At 44.3% G+C, this 21,949-nt stretch overlaps 1 protein-coding gene, 1 long non-coding RNA gene and 1 pseudogene across 2 annotated transcripts in view; 1 reads left to right on the forward strand and 2 right to left on the reverse strand.

Annotated features, from left to right (window-relative positions):
- The first annotated feature begins 906 nt into the window (after positions 1–906).
- On the forward strand, positions 907–5,408 carry LOC123038304 (calcium-transporting ATPase 1, endoplasmic reticulum-type-like; annotated as a pseudogene).
- Positions 5,409–15,967: 10,559 nt separating this feature from the next.
- On the reverse strand, positions 15,968–16,403 carry LOC123186744 (uncharacterized). The gene is made up of 3 exons (XR_006493704.1): positions 16,344–16,403; positions 16,120–16,230; positions 15,968–16,013 (listed from the first exon to the last, which is right to left on the reverse strand). It is a non-coding gene; the product is annotated as an uncharacterized lncRNA (long non-coding RNA).
- Positions 16,404–16,468: 65 nt separating this feature from the next.
- The window catches only part of LOC123186745 (phenylalanine ammonia-lyase-like), a gene marked incomplete at its 3' end in the record, with an annotated part of 7,576 nt that continues 2,095 nt past the window's right edge, over positions 16,469–21,949 (reverse strand). The window contains exon 2 of the mRNA XM_044598454.1: positions 16,469–16,526. Coding sequence (XP_044454389.1) covers positions 16,469–16,526 — 58 coding nt within the window. The remainder of the gene's footprint in view (positions 16,527–21,949) is intronic.

Below are 21,949 nucleotides of genomic sequence, written 5' to 3' on the forward strand. Positions count from 1 at the left end.
GGGCTACATCTGGATATATTACATCAGGTCATTAAAAGTCCGATTGCCCTGAACAGATTATGTGGTTTCAAAAGTGCACATTTTTTTGGGTTTATAATTCTCTGCAATAAAAGTACTCAACGACAAATGATCATGTGCATCTATTTTCTGAGAATTAAATACCTATCTCTCTGGATAGGTGCCTATGGACAGATGGGACCAGTTGATTTATGTATTAAAAGGGTAACTACAATGTCAAGAGACCTTCACAATTGTTGGGTAGAAACATTTGTTGCTAATTGAACTGTAATTTGTCCAAATAATTATATCAATGTTTTTGGGTAAAAACATTTGTTACTCGTGGCTGTGATGTATGCATATGTGTATTTTGATGGCCGTTCTTTGCTTGCTCCATCCGTTCTATGTTATAAATCGATTGTATCGGCTGCTGCAGCGATAATGGATTTTATTCTATCAACCCTTGTGATTAACTGACATCTGAACAATGGCATAAATGCCATCATCCAGTCAGGATTTACTTACAACACTAACAGTGGAAGCATTATCTTTGTTCAGTTATGTACCTAAGAAAGCTCATGTAGGAATCTGATTTGGATATGTAGGTGCAGTCTCATGCAAAGGAACAGAGAAGATAATTTGATGTCAATGACTCATGGATGGAAATTAAAATACAAGCGGAAATTATTTACTCTTTTACTTAGTATAAGTTATTGATTGAGATGTCATTTCATCCTTCTATTCTAATTTTATACCCCTATGTTCTTGGCAAAAAAATAGATTATTTGGTTCTTAGCTTGCTCAAACCCGGGGTACTTTATCTTGCTCAGTCATTTTAAATGATTTTGTGCAGGACGAGATAATACCGACGCCCAATCCGGATTTAGACGCCACATCTCTGAACATTAGAAACACTGAGCAGTCAATGTAAGCTTGCCCATGCTGCTTCCGCACGACGTTATATCTCTGGTCGTTTGTGCTTCCATAGCTCTAGACATGAACTTCCTGATATGGTAATAAACTCACGGTGGAGAACCCTCTCATATTTATTAAACTTGCTTGCTTGCGCAGGTTACTTGCTCTAAATTTTGATATAGGATATTCTTGAGAATGAGATGTAATTTTAGGAAATAGTTAGTTTTCAGTCTTTTATTTTATCCTGAAACTAATAAAGCCAGAGAGTGACATTCATTTCTTTCTATACCATGGCTTACATACTGAGATTTAGAAGATCCGAAACCTTTTATGAAAGGGCTACTCTAACCAATAATAAGTACTTCATATATGCTTACTAAGGTTCTATATATACCCATTCAGAAAATGTATTGCTTAGGCTACTTGTGCACTGAAAAATTATTAGATCCCTTGCTGCATTAATACTGGCATCCAAAGTTTCTTCTATGTATATTATGTTCAATTTTTTTGTAAAATGCACAACTGTCTTAAGCTTTAGTTTCTCTTTTCTCTTTATGTTGTATCACCTATATGAGGATATCTACTAACTTCAGATGCATATATAATGTATTTGATGACACAAAGAAAACTACAGTAAGCAGTGTGTTGGGCTTGCAAGATTACAGACGCCGGTCTCTGTTTCCCTTTGCCGACGGCGGAGTCTATCGACAAGAGCGATGGATCTGGAGATTGATCAAGAGGTACCCGCCCCTGCCTCTCCTCTTCGATTGTTTTTTGCTTTTGCTTCTGCTTACTTTCCTGCTTTCTTATCGTAGGTTACCCCCCACCGGCGCCACATTTTGTCGACCTAATTGGCATCTCCTCGGCCGTTTGGAACCAGCGAATTAACTTGCGCATCTCTAGGTTATGGTACAAGCGAGGTGGCTTTGATGATGGCCCTATCAAGAGTATACATATGGTCGTGAGTCGTGACTGATGAAAAGGTGAATGCCTATTTTGTTCTCCAGTCTTTTGCGATACGCTGCTTATGCAAGTGGTGGTTGTTGTTTCTCTACATTGTTGTCTCTGTAGGACATTTAAGGGCTTTCCTTAGTTGCCTGTGATTTGAGTAGGATAAATTATGTCTTTGTAATGTTGACAGCCTATATCTTTTGACGCTGTTCTCCAGGATTATAAGATGCTTGTTGGTTACTGAATGTGTTCTCTGGGTGTGTTTTTTCATAGGGAAACCATGCTAACGCGACGTTGCCTAACGAGGTCGTGGACATGTTTGTGGACGATCTACATGAGAGAAATTTATATGTATGTGCCAGGATCTGTGTGAAGCCCCCTGAGGTAAATACTGAGGGCAGTTTAGCTTTATTTGCGGTTATATATGCCTGTGAGCTGCAGAAACTATCATGTCCTGTAAATTGTTTCTTTGCCATGCTAATTACTTTATCATTCAATTCTTGAGGGTACGCAGCTTTTATTTCACTCCTAGATTCAATCAATCATCCATTGGCATTTCAGTTCTGTGAAACAGTTTTCATGCAGCTATATGTTTTTCAACATCTCAACATATAGAAGAGACCTGATGGGAACTATCCATGTGCCTCCACATGCTTTGTATTGCATAATTTCATTAGCTTCCATAGATGGTCTCGTGCATAAAACACTACCGCACCAACACCTGAGTAATTGTATTGGTTTCTCCTCAAGTACCATAATGCAATCTTGTCTTCGATTGTAAACCCTGGTTTGGTATTTTTAGTTGCACGTTTCAGTGAAAGAAAGAAAAAACAGTGTCAAAGTATAATGCACATCGTTGTGGCATGGTAGACTCTGTCGTACGACAAAATTTGGTCAGATGGTCCTTTCAGGTTCTCTCATATTTTCTATAGATAGTTGGGTTCTCGGATACAAATATAATTTCAGTAATCCGATGATTTTGGTCAATCCCAGATTTAATTGTTGACATAGCATTTGACATTTAGTTCAGTTAAAAATATCATGCCAAGTGGCTTCCTTTATTTATGTCCAAATTAAAAATCATATGCAAATACACTTGTGCAATAAATAATTTTTAAATTTGTTTTGGTCCATTCTCTCAGCTCACATTGATTTCACTCTTTTTTAGGACTCCAATAGGATTTGCATATACAAATGATAATATACATTTATATTGAACTCATCGCCGCTCTGAACTCATATCTAAACGGATCACAAATACTAGACTGAATGGACTGTTGCAGAATTAACAGAAAACCAGGGACCACCATCACCCTACTAGCGTGCCTGAATCATTCATCATGTTGCACTTTAGAGTCTTCATGGTCTTCTGCTTAAAAATCACTTCTTCCACTCGTTTTCCTGACAAAAACTATTGATTTCTCAAAAGTCTTGTTGTTTCTCTTCCAACCTTTGTACTTCAGAAACCTATGAATTGTATTGATTGCCAGCCCTTGTCCCCTCATCTGTTACTGCTTTCATGCTAACCAGATAACACTGTTTGAACCAGCAAAACAAGATTATTTTTCTGTTTGGATTCTAGAACATTACTGGGAGGTTCTAAGAAAAGAGTGATATTTGCAAAACCATGCTTTTATTCAGCTTAATATTTTTGGACTAATCTAATCTTTATTTTTTCAGGTTGCCAAAGAGGCTTCTGACATGGTACTAGCTGACGACAATTTCAGTACCATAGTTGCCGCAGTTGGTGAAGGAAGATCTATTTACAATAACATTAAAGCTTTCATAAGGTTTGTGCACTGAGAGCCTTTTTCTCACTTCTCATTGACAGTTTTGTGGTTGCTGAATCTATTTACAATACGTATTTGTGCTTGTTCTATATGGCTTGCTAAAAATGATGTTCCTGAATCGAGCATGATTGCGTGATTGTGTCTGCTTTCATACTTCACATCCAGTTGGTGGAAAACCTTCTATTCCTTGAGTATTCTGAAGGCCCTTGCTTCACTGCTGCAGATATATACATGATTTCCTCAAACATTGGTGAAGTTGCTTCAATCTTCCTTACCTCTGCTTTGAGTATTCCTGAGGGGTTGATACCTGTTCAGTTTCTATGGGTAAATCTCGTCACCGATGGCCCCTCTGCAACTGCTTTGGGTTTCAATCCGCCTGACAAGGACATCATGAAGAAACCACCAAGGAGAAGCGACGACTCATTGATTACTCCCTGGATTTTGTTCTGTTACCTGGTAAATGATCACCACATATTTGTTTGATCTGTTTTAGGCATCTCTGTCTTTCTTCTCGAGATTATAATTCTCACCAATCACATAACTTGCAGGTCATTGGCCTTTACATGGGGGTTACAACCGTTTGTATCTTTGTCATCTGGTACACCCACGGATCTTTCATGGGCATTGATCTCACTGAAGATGGCCACACTTGTCAGTTATCACAACCCTCGAACTGCGGCCAGTGCTCTAGCTGGGACAACTTCACAGCTGTGCCCTTCATTGCTCGTGCTAGAACTTTCACCTTCTACGACAACCCCTGCGACCACTTCCAGGCCCGCAAAGTGAAGGCAACGACGCTCTCACTGTCCATGCTCGTGGCGATCGAGATGTTTAACTCGCTCAACGCCCTCTCTGGGGACGCGAGCCTGCTGAGGATGCCTCCGTGGGTCAACCCATGGCTGCTCCTGTCCATGTCGGTGTCATTCGGAGTTTCGGACTGCACTTCCTCATCCTCTACGTGCCGTTCCTCGCGCAGGTGTTTGGCATGGTGCCACTCAGCCTTAAAGAGTGGCTCCTGGTGCTCCTTGTCGCGCTCCTGGTCAGTGCACGAGGATCTGTTCACCGATGTGGATAGGCCGCTCCAGTTCGCGTAGACTGCCACCGTCCTGGAGGTACACCACCTGCCAGCAACATGCTAGATCTCGCTTGGCCTTTTCTTTTCTCTTGATCTGTTTGTTTCTGAGCTTTGCATTCTATGGCTTTGGACTCACATCTTGCAGGCACCGGAAGGCGGCCGGAAGGAGGCAAGCGGCGGCCTCACCGCTGACTCACTCGCCGCTGACGCCCGCGGCGACGACCGGATCCTGGCCGTCCCGTCCCCTTCCCGTCAGATCCGTCAAGGTCCAGCGGACGACGGCGACCATCTCCGGTAGCTGGTAGGTCCCATCTGAGGGAGGAGGGCTGGGGGCTGGAGGGATGGAGAAGCTCTCATCGGCAGCAGCTTTCGTGGAGGGGCGGTGTGTACGACGCCTGTGACCACGCCTGCAGCATCTGCCTTAAGGCCTTCTGTGACAGTGAGTCCTGCACGGTAGATACCTTTGTCTTGCGGATATAATGGTGATTGGCGATGGAAATCTTTCGATTTAGTGGTAGACGTGTCTGAAGTTGAATCTGTTCTGTTTTTTTGTTTTGAATTGTCACAGGTTACAAGCTGCAAGCATGATTTGCATCTCCAGTGCATCCTTCAGTGGTGAGGACCATGATTTCTTGCCTTTGCAATTTGACCAAAAGTTCTGTAACCATTCGACAAGGTGAGATCTCCTAATCTCCCCCCTACCGTTTTCCCTTTTGGCTGATGTGATTTTACTCTGTTTGTGGGAGTGGGAGTGGTGTTACTTTGCAACCATGAATAGTGAAGTACATGGCTTCATGTCTTGGATAGTTTCCACTTTAGATTTAGATGGCATTGGTTGTGTGCGATAATGTTGTCACTTGGTGGTTTTGATAGGATAGTGCCTCATCCTATAGGACATGCTTAGACCATCTGAATATTTTTTTGCGGACAACACACTTGCACCATGATTTATAAGATTTTCTTTATCTCACATGTTGGCCTGAGGGATTCACTATCTACAGTGAGGTCAATCATTTTGTCTAAATGGTGGTGTTACATCATAATTTACATGTACTGCATCACACTATAGTGTCTTTTTTTAGCCTTGTAGGTATATTAGATAAGTATATCTAAGAAATGGTCGATGTTTTATGATGATTGGTTCGTGTTGTGGAGCTACTGCGAATGATCATACGAACCAAGTCAACCATAATTTTTTTTGTTCTGGTTTGGATACTAAAGGTTGTTTATATATGAAAAGAAAATATGCTTCCAGGAATGTATACACCAACTGCAGTCCTGCACACACAAACATGTTGCCAGGATTCCATTCAACCAAATTCTAAATGATAAAATATTATATAGGTATTTAAATTCAAAATCTTGTTGGTAGCTTACCAAGCTGACCGCTTGATTAAATTCAAGTGGAACAAAGTTTGCGTCATTTCGTGCCGATTTTATTGTTAACACCAATTACGTAATAAACTATCTGTGAATAAGACAGTGGTAAGAGATGCAGTAGAGCCTGAATAATTTGGTATCTTTGCACATTTAGTACTCTTACTAAATGGCTCCACACAAGCGAAACCAGCTGAAACTACACATGCTGAGAAGACAAGCTCAAATAGAAGAGCAACATGGATATGCAATTTTACATTCTCTACCCTCTCTGTGAAGAAATATAAGAGCATTTAGATCACTAAAGTAGTGATCTAAACGCTTTTATATTTCTTTACGGTGGGAGTAATATCTATTTGTTCTAAGCATTTTGCTAAATGACTGCATGGAATTAATTGCAATGGTTTTTTAGGCATCTCGGCTTTTGTGGGTAAAAGGATCCACGTACCGGTTGACGTTGGGGATCATCTGCCTGTACACCAACTATCTCATGATTTATTTTACCGCTGACTACCATGACATGGTCTAAAGACTAAACTTCGACGATTTTGTAGAATTGGCTTGTGTTAAGCATTTGTACTGTGATTTTAACCTGCTAATGTGGTTCATACTGAGATATTAATACCATGCAGCATTTAGTTCTCTGTTTGTACTGAACCATAACTATTATATGTGTTCTGCTTCCTCCTGCTTTTCTTTCAAGAAGTATTGCTTTCATTTTAATTAGGGCCTTTAAGATACGATTCCGTAATTGTTCATGTTCATACCATATACTAATATGTGATGTTGTTTTATATTTGTACTACGTTTTGAACTTGCTGAACCGAACTGAAATAGATGGAATGTTTCTTCTTCACTTTTATTCTTATCCATGCTAAGCATTACCTGCTTGACCAAAATGTTGGAACCAGCACCTTCGCGCGAAGGCGCGATCTTGATCTAGTGTCTAGTACTGTAGCATGCGTGCATGCAGCTTCACAACACAGAACGTGTGCGTGTAAGAAACGTACGTGCCCGGTCGGTTCCCAGACTCCCAGTACGTACGCCGTACTCGTTGAGTAGTAAAAATCAAAGTACAACTTGTTTGATGCCAATATTTGACATTGCAAATACTTGGAAAGCCAACAATTGGCAATTTTAAAAGTTGCCTAAAAATTGGCAACTTCTCGTGAGGTTGGCAAGTAAAATTGGTAAGCAACCAAACACTAACCAATATTTGACATTTGCTAAATGTTGACATTGCTAACTTTTGGCATCAAACCAACCATGCCCATAAAGACGGACATAACAAAACTGAAAAAATAGCAAAACGTCTCTGAGCTTGACATCAATGTCCGTCACCAGCCTTAGACACCACCACAACAGCCAACAAAGAAAAAAATGAGGCCATTGCCGTTGAACGAATCAGGCCGGGGCAACACCCCGGACACATCATCGAACCCCAGATCTGTCATCCCACCTCGACGATGACGCCGAAGGAGGAAACCATACATGTCATCTGTAAACCATGAACCCAACACCTGTTCCGTCTTTCAGGTGTCGTCGATGCAGACCATAATCTGCATTCGGTCCTGGACTATCTCCCAAGTTCCGCGCCAGCGTTGGAGCAAACACCATCACAACGGCGGAGCCCGAGGACATAAGTCCACCACGAGGATGATGCCACCGCCACACCATCCTTACTTGAACAGACTGATTTCCAAATCCGTCCCCAACTATAGGATCGATTGCCTCGTTAGGGATAGATTTGAAGCTTCTTATTCAGCGCTGTCATCGCCACCGCCAAAACGAAGATGATGAACAGCCGAAAAACCTAAGCTACTAGGGCCTAACCCCCCTCACCACCAACGACCGAGGTCGCCGGCGGAGGGGAGCCGTCGGAGGAACGAGGCGGAGGGACTCTCCTGGCGGTTGCTAGGGTATCTTGTCGCCTGCGTGAGAGAACAGAACCAGGTTTGTTGCAATTTGGCAGGTTGCCGTACCTACCCATTCGAGTGTCTGACTACTGTCGTCCATCAGTTCGGCAGCATTGCAGTTCTGAGATATATACATATCGATGTACATACATATGTACATACTGAATGGACATGTGAGTGTATGTGCGTCTATATAAGCGTTTGCGTTTATACTTTGTATAAAAAAAATGATGAGTCATCTAAAAATGCAATCCAGTGGAAAAGTGAGAATTAATCAAGGACGAAAGAGATCACTAAAGAAGGCACTCGTTCCAATCCAAGCTACCCTACAGTGGAAGAAAAATCCTATGGGACGGGGCCCCATAGTCTCCCTGCTGGCCCCTCCTCAGATGTTGCCACATCATCAACGGCACACAACTTAAAGCAAACCTAATTTCCTAGTTAGTTGATTCGTATAACACACTAGGTATGGCAGTATGCTACGATACAATATCAAACGGATCGATACTTTCCATCTAAACGCAACAGAACACAGCGATCATCTCACCGGCTCACCGCTGCGCCATACATCGGCGCCATCGCGACCTATCCCCCATGGCAATCCCGCCATGCTCAGAGGTCGCAAAAGTAGTATCATGAATTTTTTCCTAAATCTGATGAACTTTTTTCAAATTCTATGAACTTTTTCTCAAATCCGATGATTTTTTTTAAATTGATGATGTACTTTTTTCAAATCCGATGATTTTTTTCAAAATCAATGACTTTTTTCAAATCCGCGATGATGTTTTTTATTCAAAATTGATGAACTTTTTTCATACTTTTTTTATTCCATGAATTTTTTAACCCACAAACATTTTTAATAAATCTATGAACTTTTTTTTATTTCACAAACATATTCAAAATCGTAATAAACCGGAGGCCGGTCTTTTTCCTGAACCTGCAGCGCAGCACGGCGAGAAAAAATGCTAGCGAGGCGAGCGAGCGAGCGGCAGCGAATCAGGAGGGAGCGATGGAGCGCTGTTAAATGGGTCGCGGCCCGCTACTGGTCCCTATAGGCGCCACTTCTCCAACGGGCTCCTGCAGCGCCCAATAGTTGGGACCAGCTGCTCGACCAGATCAAGACCGAAGTGGCTGATCTATCTACTTTGCGCTGAGAAGGAATTTGGGGGCCCGGTACCAAAGCCGGCCCCAGTTTGTGGTATGATATACACCCATCATGGGTCTGCGGCCTTTTTCTTCCGGTTCTCAGTTTGAATTGTTCAAAACAACTAGTAATCGACTTCAAAAAAACAGCAACTAGTAATCCCACCCAAGTCATGGGGTTTCCTATGTTCCTCGCACAAAGGTGGCTATGTTTGATTCCCTCTCAAGCCCGTTGTTCCCCAAACTGCCGTCCAGTCGAGGACATAAGTAGGGGGAACTCAATTCTATATTACTATATTAGATGTGTAGTTTCTTTTCATGTAGGTCTTTCTTCCTGTTTTCAAGTAGAGATATGAACGCGGTGATGGCACCGTGACAATAGAACATGTCCCTCCGGCCTCCTCCCCTTCATGCCGATGTTCGCTCCACTGCTGATAGTAAGCTTGTGAGAGCAATCCCTTAGATCTAGGCAACATGATATATTGCGTGATATATTTTTGTGGAGAATTTGTGTAGGCTATTGGACTGCACCTAATACCTAGTAGGATTTTTTGTCAATTTGAATTGTTTTTCAATTTATGTATACCATCCATTCTATAAACCCGAGAAGCGATACAATTATGAGTTTCACTGGGTAGATGTGAATCACTAAAAGTTTATCAACAAAAATGTCCTGATGTCCACGTGTACTACTATCAACTATGTGTGGATATAGTAATGCTATATTGCCCACTGTTCAATAATTCATCCGATTAATCAGTTAAGGGGTCAGTTAATCACTACTCGTAGTGTGGCTGAAATGAATAACACCTACTCGTCGTGTTAACTTGTCAAGCCGATTAATTAGGCTATTATACCGATTAATCGGTTGTCAGGCCGATTAATCGCTGCTTGCCCATTGACTTGTGGGCAAATAAAGCCCAAAATTTTGGCCCATAACCCCACCCAGCCCCATGTCGCTCCTCAATAGCTAGGGTTCACCAAACAGTAGCATATTTTGGTATATTACATAGCTGGGAGCATGAGAGTATGGTATGATACGTGAAAAACTAGATATATGTCGGCAAGTTTCTATTTAGTTCTTGCGATTAATGGTCGCCCGATTATTCCAGTTAATAGGCCGATTCGCCAATTAATTATTACTCCTAAGCAGGCCGAGCAGCTACCAGTTACCGATTTCCCGAACAATGATATTGCCATGCATAAAAATAAAACTCACGGACTGAGCTTAGCTCAGATGGTTAGGTTCCTTGTGGTGGAACCAACCCACCAGGGGTCAAGTCCTAGACTTGGCATTGGCGGTCATATTTGTAGACGAGGAGAGGATCTTTGGGCAGTTTATTGCTATATGTATTTACAAGTCGATACCATATATGCTCCTCTATTCTTCTGCTGCTAGATGTTGGTAGTCTTCGATAGATTGAGCTTCTTCCCTGGCATTTCTGCAGTCCAGTCCAAAGATATCACCCTATTCCTTTGATACCGTAGCATAGTTTTGATCTAAGTCTTGCGAGTACTTTGGATGAGTACTCACCGTTGCTTTGCTACTCTTTTTAATCAACCCGGTTGCTGCAACAGCTTGTAGCACCGCGGATGCAGGTGGTTCCGATGGTGCTTACTACGCGGAGACCGACATCGACGAGTAGTTCCGAGGTCATAGGCAGGAGGCCCGTGCCTTTTCGATATAGTGTCGTTGTCATGTTTAGCCTTCTTAAGACAAACTTGTTTAACATCCTAATTATCGTGTTATGTTGCGGTTTTTACATAAGCCACTGACATCATCGTCATTTTCATCCATATTACTACCTTTGTAGTGCAATATTCACTAATTTTTTTTCAAGCGAGCTGAGAATAGCTATACTTGACATGGGTGCTTGCATTTTTCTGGATTCTATTCCATGCTTTCGGTACTACTTTCTTAGTGGTACCGTGTGTGTGTCAATTACATGTTGTCTGTGGCAACTTCATCTATCTCAAAATCTGCCAACTCAATATGTCGAAGGTGCTCATAGGGTTGTGTATGTGTGCATGTGTATTGTGAGCATCTACATATGGATTGTGTTTCACAAATGAATGAATCTTTTCAAAATGAAATATGCCACACTTTTTGAAATTTATGTGGAGACCTACATTTTTATTTCCTTCTTCCCCTCAACATACATGTAGTCATATCTAATGAAAAATATTCATGTCTTACAATTTTTTTATCAGGTTGTAGTACAAAATATATTATGAAATGTCATACTCTATCAGAAACACAATAAATCAAATATGACACACCGCGGTATTAACCATATACGTGAATATATGACACAATTTCTTGTCATTAGGTGCAACAAATTTAACATGTGCTATGCCATGTATGATAATAATTTGTGTGTGCAAATCAAAAAATGGGAGTGATACCTGAAGGAAATTCAAATGTAAATGGAACATGTTTATTTTTATTAAGCAAAAGAGTATGCGCATTCCGAAAACGTTGGAGACTTCTTGCTTTCTTTTGTTACACTTACATTAGAAATTTTTTTAGATATGCATAAGGATTACGCTGGTCTGTAGCGTGACTACCTCTCGTCACCTTTTGTGTGGCAGCTTTTAAACTTATCACATTTTGAAATATATTCAAGTAGGGAACCTCCCCCCTCCACCCGGGGTCCATTTTAAAAATAATTCCAATGTTTTTGGGTCTCAGGTTTGTTTCGCAGGTCCTACTTCAAGGGATTGCTTAGTTCTTCTTCCAATTACTCTCATTTTGTGTACATCTTTGTTTGTGCGTCTTGGCAGTGATATGGAGGCGCCAATGGCATCCCAGTTGGTGTAAGTCTACCGAACCTCCTCAGCGTCCCAATGATGTACTCCCCAGTGCTTGCGTCGGTCTTTTAAGGGTTTAGTCTCCTGAACCATTTTGTACAGTGTGTAAGGTCTCTTGTTCTGTCTTAAGCTTTCGTGAGGTAGTGGCGGTAATGGCAGTACGATGTTTTTTTTCTTCCAGGGGTTTTCTCATGACAGTACTACACTGGTCAATGGAGGCATCCTGCAAGTGTAGTTACCCTCAGCATGTTGTTATAGTCGTAAGCTCCTCAAAGTTACATTCATGTAATTTACCATATCGTCTATGAAATAATAGTGACACAACCCTAAGAAACTTGTTTGCCCAGAAGACAACTTTAGTTCTATTGATTTTGTATGTTTTATAGAAATTCGGAACGGTTGGATAGACTTTTACCTCTCATTCGTATTTTTGGATTATCCTTTGATGTGTGGGTGCCATAATGGCACAAAATACCTAGGAAAGGAGAGTCATGTTGTTTTTATTCAAAATTATTATTCTAGAATTTTCTATTCATGAAGCCTAATCATGATCTAGACATCGCTATCAGAATATTTTCCGGACCATCCATTTATACTAGAAATGTATAAACTCTGTTTATGCAAGTATCACAAATGAATCCACGAAAACATTCAAGACCATGTTTTTTGTTCCTATTTTCTCTCATATATGGTATTGGATTTAAATCTGTAAGGTCCAATGTGTCAAAACTATCTAATGTCACTTCTATTACAAACACGATTAGATTGTGCACAGTGGATGTATATTTTAAATGACGAACATTAAAAATGTAGTGTGAGTTTGTTATTAATATTTAACAACGTTATCACATGACCGATTGTCATAAGTTATTTAAAAACTATATTAGTTTTGAATGTGATACGATAAAAATGAGTTAAAAATAAGCATAAAGGTTTAGTATAAACATGTTCGAATTGTGACTCATCAACCTCACAAACCATTTTTATAGATAAATTGCATAAAGCTCAACTTCAAACTTGTGAAGTCGTTAACTAGTAGAATTGTGATACTTATTATTACGAAGACAATAGCTTGAAGAAAAACTAAAAAGATTACGTGCAAAGATCGCTCAAGAACTACAGGAATTAGCTAGTTTCCTAGGTTCAAATCAGCCTCGGCGAAAGCTAAAATCTTCTCGGCAAAGACATTGCTGAGTTCAAAACTCAGCAAAAGGGACTCATCTGTTTTTCAATCAACAATGTTTACAGCGCAAAGTTCTTTTCTTCAGAAACTCAACAAACACCCAAAAAATCATTACCGAGTTTCAAAAAAATGAACTCGACATACAAATTATGTACACGAAATGGACCTAACGGCACTGACACAGTGGGTCACAGAGTATTTATTGAGTACGAAAACTCAGGGAAGGTAAATGGTCTTTACCGAGGATGGTGGGATTAGTGCCATGTCATCGATCCATGCCACTTCCTACCAACCAATCAAAAATGCGTACAGATATGTGTTTCTTTGCTTAGCATTTTATCATAATCTTTAGAATGATATAATGACATTATACCTTGAAATTTTTACCACAACCTTTAAGGTTCATGTAAAGACATCATGCCAAGTTTAATATTTTTCCGAGTTCATTTTTATTTTTTGAATTAAAAAACTGATAAACATCATGTTCGGGATGGAGTCTCAGCACAGTCATGTTTGGAATTATTTATGTTGTTTTGTATAAGTCCTAAACATAAACTCAAGAACACATATATGATTTTTCAAATCAGTTTTGCCAACCTTTTCAACCACTTACAGTTCCAATTCGAAATATATTCGTTAAATGTCTTAAAGATAGCAAACGGACTCCGAAAGATGCCAATTTTTTTACATGGGTCATGTATTGGTATATCATGAGTGTAGAAAAAATTCAAAGCCAATGGATGAAGCATTGGTCTCTTCGCCTTCAAACTAGACCCATCCCTTCTCAAAATCATGTTTCTTCCTTGGAGATGGTTTGATTTCTAAACAACCTATGTCATAACTTTTGCAAAACCTTCTCAATTTTTTACCACACTACAACTATCATAGGATGACACCACGTCAAGTTTCATACTTTTCGGAATTCGCTTGTATTTTTTGGAATTAAAAAACAAAAAAACATGTTTGGGATGAAGTATTAGCACCCTCATGTTCTGAATTCTTTTGGTTTTCTTGTATAAGTCCTAAACATAGACTCAAGGACACATATATGATTTTTAAAATAAGTGTCGCCAACCTTTTCATCTACTTATAGTTCAAATTTGAATTATATTTGTTAAATGTCTAGAAGTCACTAGTAGAAAACATGGCATCAGTCCCGGTCCTAGAGGGCCTTTAGTCCCGGTTTTGCAACCGGGACAAAACGATCGGGACTAATGCCCATGCATTACTAGGGAAATGCCTATACACAGGAGCTTAACAGTAACGCTTTTAAAAAAAACACTACTACTAATTATCAGTAGCGCTTGCACGTGGCAAGCGCTGCTACTATGCACTTACTAGTAGCGCTCTTTTCATAAACCACGTTACTACTACAATTGCCAGACCGTTGCCGGCATGCCAGGAATAATAGTAGCGCTTATATGTAGGAAGCACTACTGCTATTGAACATAGCAGTAGCGCTTTCTACAAACAAGCGCTACTACTACGGGCTCCTTATCCACGCTCTGGCCCACGCTCGACCTGACTCTCCCCCTCACACACTCTCACTTGCGCGCCTCCGCCGCGCGCCGGTCTTATCCCGCTGGCCGCCCTCGCCCGCGCCGGCTCTCCTCCCGCGTCGGCCACCCTCCCACGCACCGGCCTCCTCCCCCGCCGGCCCTCCTCCCCCGCCGCCCCCCCCACGCCGACCGTCCAACACCGAGAGGTACTCCTCCTCCCTCCTCCCTCCTCCTCCCTATAGGTTAATTAACTTAGGTGAATTTAGTTCATTAGGTTAACTAAGTGAACTAAGTGAACTAGCTAGGTTAATTTAGGTAAACTAACTAGGTTACACTAGTGCAGAACCGGGCAATAGCACCGGTTCGTAAGGCCCTTTAGTGCCGGTTTAGGAACCGGCACTAAAGTTTCGGCACTAAAGGCCCCCCCCCTTTAGTACCGGTTCAGCACGAACCGGTGCTAAAGGGCAACCACGTGGCACGAGCCAGCTCTGAGGGCCGGGAGCCCTTTAGTACCGGTTGGTAACACCAACCGGTACTAAAATGTTTGGGGGGTTTTTGGTTTTATGATTTCTTTTTCATTTAATTTTGTGTTTACATTTTAATTCTTTTTCATTTGCTGGTATTTTACGGTACTACATATATATATATATAAAAATAGTATTTTTAGTAGAACCAATCATATATATATCATCAATCATGTCTCACAAACCACCATATTAATTCACACATACACACATGTATAGCTATATACAATTTCTCCTACATATGCATGTTGCCTTTGGAGCCAGTGGCATTAGCCTGATTGGTGCCTTCGGAGCACGATGACAATTGGAAGTGGTTCATGACTTGGTCGATGGGGGCGGTAGCGGGTAATAGTATTCTCCCTTCAGATTTATGACCTGGTCGAGTAAAAATCCCGCTATTTCCTCTTGAAGTGCTTCTACGCACTCCGTTTCTAGGAGCTTGTCCCGCACCTCTTTGAACTGTTAAGAAGGAGATCAATATGCATGTGTATTAGCTGTGTGACTAGATATCGATAATGGTGTAAAAATTGTGAATAGTGTTCTGACAAGCGTACCCATTCCTGTCTTTGAGATCTGCTCATTTCGGACGCCATCATGCGAATGTTCTCGCAAACGCAGAATGCACACAGATCAGTCCCCTGCGCGTGCTTCAGGGCCTTTATTACGAGAATGGAATTTAATTTGATCAGATAATAATTAATCAAGCATGATAATTAAAGAGATGGCAGCTAGCTAGCTAGCTAGTACTACTTAATTATTTACCTTGGCTCGAAACCATTTCAGCTTTGGTTTCCATTCGCCTTCTGTGACGCTGATGAACCTTGCCTAAGCCCTGCCCGCCGACAAAGAAAATGAATAAAGGGGTTATTAAATAGTTCATATCATGAAATGACGAACTAAATAGGCCGAGATATATAGTTAATAATGATTGAAATTACCTGTTGACTATCCCAAACAAGATGTTATACTCACTATTTGCTTTGAGTAGCGAGTCCAGTATTTCAACTGTTCCGGCGTCAACTTTGATGATACACAAGATCCGGTGATATCTGCATGCACACACGTTTGCATGTCTTAATTAAGCGGGCATATGTAAGCAAAAACATGTAGCTAGCTAGTAGGCAAAAACAGAGAATTTGTAGTACAAGAAAGTGTGACTCACTGAAAGTTGTAAGGAAGTAGTATATCTTCATTGTATTTGAGGCGCTTCAAGAACTCGAACATGCTGTCCTCTACCTCTTTTTCATGATGCTTGTTTATTTTCCATGTGTATTCATTAACGGTGTTTGGGTCAATGAACCCAATGCCATAGCGTCCACCTTTTCTCATTTCATACATCTTCATCCTGCATAATACCACAGAAAAGAATATAGTGAGGATAATTACACGTAATGATTGATCAAAAGGATTGTCGTGGTTCTAAGTCTGACAGTGAGGTAGGGGGTGTGTATGGAGAGGCTAGACCTTAGCTATTGGGAAGTTGTAAGCACGCAAGGTTTACGAGTTCAGGCCCTTCTCGGAGGAAGTAATAGCCCTACGTCTCGGTGCCCGGAGGCGGTTGACTGGATTATGCGTGTGTAAAAATGACAGGGGTGCGAACCCCTGATACTGAGGAGGGGGGTGGCTTATATAGAGTTCGCCAGCCCTCTCCTGCCCTCAGTAATACAGGGTTTAAGGTACATTTAAGACGGGCGTTACTGATAACGTCCCTAATAAAGTCTCATAATAATCATAAAGGCTACTTAATAGCCGACCGTTCGCCTGCGGAGTGACTTGAGGTTTTTCTGGCAGTCGAGTGGTTGGCTTCTTGGTCGAGTGACAGCTTCTTGGTCGAGTGTCTTCAACCCGTCGAGTGGGATATCTTCAAGCTGTTTGAAAGGTGTCTTCTTCTTAGGATGTCCTATGATAGGACTCTTTAGGACGGGTCCGTGTCCCTACCGTAGGTACATGGCTTCATCATTAGCCCCCGAACGGATCGAGGCTGGAGTGAGAAAAGGGGTTAGGGACCTTTCCAACCGACCCTTCGGGTTATTATGGGTGCTTCGTCCTGGGTCGACTGTCACGGATGATGTCATTAACCTCTTTCAGTCGCCTTGATCCGTTCCAGGTCTTTCGTCGAATGGATTTCTTTACCTGTGAGGCATCGAGCGCCGGCGTGCGCGGGATTTCCGTTTCGTCAAGTTGTTCTGCAGCCAGCGGAGATCGCGGGATTCGGATTTTTTGGGAAGCGCGCGGAACGGGGGCAGCCACAGTAATCGGGAGCGACAGTAATCCTCGATCTTCGCACCGCCTTTTTCGCCACGTACAGCGCGCGCGCCTGCCACGGGATTTGACTGGATAGCTCGGGCCTACCTGCCAGCCACTCGGGAGCGGCCCCTTATAAGTAGTTGGCCCGGAGCCCTTCATCAGTACGCGTGCTCATCTCTTCCTCTTCCTTCTCTGTTTCTCCGTTGCCTCCCCCGCTCCCTTCGCTCTCGCCCCGCCACCACAAACCAGCTCGAGACCTCGCCGGCGACAATGGTGAAGGGCAAGACGACCTCTTTGGAGCGCGCGAAGAAGGCGGCGGCGGCGGGGAAGGGAAAGAAGTCTGCGCGCAGCGGATCTTCCTCTCGGACGGCCCTGCCCAAAGGGTGGATCCAGGGCGACTGGATGCCCTCAGTGCTCCGTCAGGAGGACCTTGACGACCTGGTCGAGGGAGGAGCCATCCCCCACAAGGCTGCGCGTCTTCCAGGGGGAGAAATCGAGCCCCAACCACGCGACGGTGAGTGCGTCCTCCTGGCGACTCATATTGACCGAGGGTTCTCTCTGCCGCCCCACTCTTTCTTCCGCAACTTCCTGAACTTCTTCGGAGCGCAGCTCCATCACTTTACTCTGAACTCCATAGTCTATCTTGCCGCCTTTATTTCTATGTGTGAGGCGTTCCTGGGGTGCCGCCCACACTGGGGACTTTTCAGGCACATCTTCACCTGTCGCTCTCAGTCGGTTAAGAAGGCCAAGTCGAGTGACGAGAGGACACAGGTGATCCAGCTGTGTGGGGGTTTGGCGATCCAGACGAGGGGGAAAAGCTGTTTTCCCTCCATTACCTTCCCGGAGTCAGTTCGAGGATGGCAGGCGACTTGGTTCTACTGCCAGGATCAGGTGACCCCAGGGCAGTCGACTGGACTTCCACCCTTCACCCTCGACCGAGCCGAAAAGCCGGCTTCTCTGAAGGTGACGCCCGAAGAAAAGGCCCAGGTCAAGATACTGGCGGGTCGAGTGGTTGAACTTGTCCGTGAGGGCGTGACGGGGGTGGATCTGCTGGAAGTCTTCCTCAAGAGGCGAATCCAACCACTCCAGGCTCGGGACCACCCGATGTGGCTGTACTCTGGCCTCGAGGACACCACTCGGATCCACCCGGAGGAGGTCACCGACGAGATGCTGGAGGGGTGGCTGTCAAGCATCACGGGGAACAAGGACAACCCCCGAGGAGCTAGGAGGGTCATTCCACTCGACAGCTCGTATGAGGTCGACCAGGTGCGTCTTTATGTTTCCGACTGAAATCTTCGTTTTCTACATTGGTCTTATTTTGAGCGGGCCGACTGACTTTCCATTTTGTCTGCTGTCTTTCAGGCGACCACTGAGATGTATTCGACGCCCAACGGGGCGCAGGGGTCGACTGAGGAAGGAGAAGGGAGCGGAGGTGAGAGCGGGGACGACTAGGGCGAGTGGGAGTCAGACGGCGAAGGAGAGGGAGGCGATGACGTCTTCTCCAGCGAGGAGGAGGAGGAGGAGGCCGAACCTCCCCGCCCGGAAAGGCGATCCAAGCTCGCACACGACCCGACGCAGGGATGTGGCCAGGTGACTGCCTCCGTCGGGCCATCGTCGAAACGCCCTCGGACTTCTTCTCTAACACCGACTGGGAAGGTCCCCAAGCAACCACGCACGACACTATCCAAGCCGCCCAAGACTCTGCCCAAGATGAAGATAACTGTCCCTGTTATTTCCGGGTAACAAGTCTTGTCTTCTTTCATCGATTGGAGGACGGATCCTCGGTCGACTCGTTATGCTTAACTGGCTGATTCTTCGAAATTTGCAGTGCTGCTACCTCCGAGGTCTCTGCCAAAGACGACGACCAAGAGATGGGGGACGCTGCTACCTCCAACCCTGGTACGATTATTGACGTTCTGTTTTTGAGTTGGCTTGGTCGTTTCTTGCAATTCTGGTCGATTGAAAGTTCTTCCTGCAGCCCCTCCTCATGTTATCGACCTCCCGGATGACGACGACAACGAGCCGCTGAGGATAGGGAGGACCAAGAGGCCGTCGACTGACAGGGCTCCCCAGCCTGCTCCGGCGCCTGAGGCCGTGGCTCGGGATGGCGGCGATGCCCCCCGGGCTTCTGTGTCCTTTGCCAATCCCCTGTCGAGTGCGCAGCCCTCGGCGTCGACTGCCAATCCGACTTCGCTCTTTGTCGCGTACTCTGTCCCTGAAGACGAAGTGGCCGCTGCGAAGGAGGCCATACACCAGGCAGGGGTCATGATGGAACAGGTGAAGAGGGCTCGAGAGGCCAGCCAGGCAGCTTACGACGCAAGTTCGGCGCTTCAGAGCAACGTCCAGGTCAGTCGACTTGATACTTGTTTGTTTGAAGAGTCTTTCTCCCTCTTTCTTTTTCTTTTTGAAGATCTTTGTATCTGTATCTGTACATCCACTAGGTGTGCTTTCTCTTTCTTGGACTAGTGGGGGCACGCTGAGTGCACCCACTGGGTGTAGTCCCCGAGACTACGGTGGACTGCTGGCAGTCGACTGTAGTCTGTATATTGCATTTGTGAATCTGTACTTCTTCACTCGGTTTGGTCTGGCCAGGTCGAGTGGGACCGTGTCCTGTCGACTGCGGGCAGTCGATTTTTTTTGGTCGAACCAGTGGGGGCACGCTGAGTGCACCCACTGGGTGTAGTCCCCGAGACTACTGTCGAATGTTTTTGATTCGGCTGTGGTCTTAGAAACGTCACCATTGTTCCTTAGTTACTTGGAAGCAACTTATCTCGAACGTCTGTCGACTGGTTTTTCTTTTTGCAGAGATCCTGCGAACTTGCCGCTCGCTATGCTGAATTGGAGAAACAGAAGATTCAACTGGACCTTGATCTAGAGCTGGCCAGGACGGAGTTGCAGAAGGTCAGGGAGGGCGCCGCAGGTAAAGCGACTTTGTCGACTGATTTTGTTTTTAGGCTTGAGCATTCCTCTGCTGTTTCCGATTCGATCACCATTTCTTTGTAGGAGAATTGGAAAAAGCTTTGGCGAGGAAGGACCAGGACCTGGCTGCTGCCCGCAAGGAGGCTGACGACAAGACGGCTCTGGCCGAACAGAAGCTGGCTTCGGTCGACCAGTTAGAAAAAGAGAACACCAGGTTGCAGACCGCTCTGACTGATGCCAATAGGCTGACTGCCAATTGGAAGAAGAAGAACCTCCTCTTGGGCGAGGAGATGGAAGGCATCGCTCGTAGGGGGGACGACCTGGAGAGCTACCTGAGGAGCCTCGCCAAGAGGCTGTACATCAAACTTGAAGGTGCACATCCAATTTTGACTGTTTTGTACTTTTGTGTCGACTCAATCTTGCGATTGTTGGCTTATCTTTAGGTCTTGTGTGCAGAATTCTGTCAGAACTTCGAAGAGGAGACCGGGCGGATCGAAACAGGTCTGGACCCAATCAATTCTCCGGTGAAAGATGATACTGCTATGAACCTGCTCCGACTGGAATCTCGAATCGACGGTGCCGTGGATTACTTGGCTCGACTGAAGGTCGCCATGTCGCGAATCGACTCGACGCTTTGGCCAGAGTCCATGCTCCAGAACGATCTCGAGTCTCTTATGGCTCGACTTGACAAAATCCCCGATCGAGTGCAGGAGTGGAAGAAGTCTTCTGCCCGGTGCGGCGCTGATGTGGCTCTATCTTTAGTCCGCGTCCACTGCAAGGAGGCGCGAGAAGAAAAGCTGGCCGCCATCCAAGTCGCCAATACCAAGAGGCACAGCTTCCAAGACTTCATGGAGACCTTCATTGCTGCTGCCACTCGCATTGCGGACGGAATTGACCTGGATGAGTTCGTCGCTCCTGCCAGTCCTCCTCTTGAGGAATGAGAAAACTTTTATGCCTTCCCTTAAATTAGCCTCGGAATGCCGAGTGGACTTGTAATCGTTTAAACTCTGCCGAGCTGAGGGCTCGAGTACTTTGATTCGGGGCCCAGGGCCTTTTAAGCTTTATCCGAACTTAATTTTTTGCTGAATGTCTTCGTGGTCTTGAACTGTCGTGTGGGGCTTGATGGCCGACCCACACCCTGTTGTTGTACATTGTATTTGTGGCGGAGTTCTCAGGAAAAGGTGGCACCCACACCCTGTTGTTGTACATTGTATTTGTGGCGGAGCTCTCAGGAAAAGGTGGCAGTCGACCCACGCCTTGTTACTGTAGAGTGAAGCTCACATTGTATTTGTGGCGGAGCTCTTCAGGAGAAGGTGGGTTTCAAACTTAGGCGAGTATCTGACTGCAGCTAAGTCTCTTCGTGGAGAGCTTAGGCGAGTGCTGAACTGCAGCTAAGCCTCCGAGTGGGAGGTTTGCTCTCCACTCGGTAGGATTTTTCAAACTTAGGCGAGTGTCTGACCGCAGCTAAGTCTCTTCGTGGAGAACTTAGGCGAGTGCCGAACTGCAGCTAAGCCCTCGAGTGGGAGGTTTGCTCTCCACTCGGTAGGATTTTTCAAACTTAGGCGAGTGTCTGACTGCAGCTAAGTCTCTTCGTGGAGAACT

This window comes from Triticum aestivum, chromosome 2A (assembly GCF_018294505.1).
Source record: "Triticum aestivum cultivar Chinese Spring chromosome 2A, IWGSC CS RefSeq v2.1, whole genome shotgun sequence".
NCBI lineage: Eukaryota > Viridiplantae > Streptophyta > Magnoliopsida > Poales > Poaceae > Triticum > Triticum aestivum.